Raw genomic sequence first — 742 nt, forward strand, 5'->3', positions numbered from 1 at the left:
ACCTCAGACAACCCCCAACCCAGCATGACTTATGGAATACATGTACACCTTACATCTAGCCCTTTCTTACGTCAGCTCAGACAGTAATTAGACACTCCCAGAGGAGGGAGGGGCTGGGCGGGGGACACCTCTTCCTGGGATAGTTCCACGTTCTATGCAATAGAATAAAATCATTTGCGGCTCATGAACACTCACATTGGTGATGTCCCCAAATGCAGATCTCTTCTTCGCACCTCCCTGTGGGGAGGAAGGTGAACGCTTTGTCTGGATGCATTCCTCCTGGGGGAGAGAAGAAAAAAATAAATAAAGTGATATACAGTACATCATTTAGCTCTTTTCCCCCCCAGCCTAACTGTCCCTGGCTCTGCCCCTTTCATTCATTGGATGCCAGGTCCTTCAATCTGTTTGCATGCAATGCAGTCTAGCAACACCCACTCCTCCAGACCGACACCCACCCATCAAGGCATTTGGCTCAGCTTACCCCCCCGCCCACTCCCACCCAGCAGTGATTCAGCGGCTCTGCTCTCCTTGCTCCCCCCTACCAGCAGTGACTCAGCAGCTCGGCTCACTTTACCTACCCCTCTCAGAAATGATTTGGCAGCTCAGCGCGCCGCTCTCAGCAGCAGCTCACCTTACCCTCACAGCATTGGCTCAGCAGCTCAGCTCACATTTCTCCCCCCTCCCAGCAGTGGCTCAGCAGCTTTCCTTCCCCCGATCCCCCTCCCAGCAGTGGCTCAGCAGC

At 53.9% G+C, this 742-nt stretch overlaps 1 protein-coding gene across 1 annotated transcript in view; it reads right to left on the reverse strand.

Moving 5' to 3' along the window:
• CCNB3 (cyclin B3) overlaps positions 1 to 742 on the reverse strand; it is a 7,312-nt gene that overhangs the window by 5,828 nt on the left and 742 nt on the right. Inside the window, 1 exon segment of the mRNA XM_018576969.1 lies at positions 196 to 279. Coding sequence (XP_018432471.1) covers positions 196 to 279 — 84 coding nt within the window.

Source organism: Nanorana parkeri, unplaced genomic scaffold, assembly GCF_000935625.1.
Source record: "Nanorana parkeri isolate BGI_ZX_2015 unplaced genomic scaffold, ASM93562v1 scaffold81, whole genome shotgun sequence".
In the NCBI taxonomy this organism is placed as follows: domain Eukaryota; kingdom Metazoa; phylum Chordata; class Amphibia; order Anura; family Dicroglossidae; genus Nanorana; species Nanorana parkeri.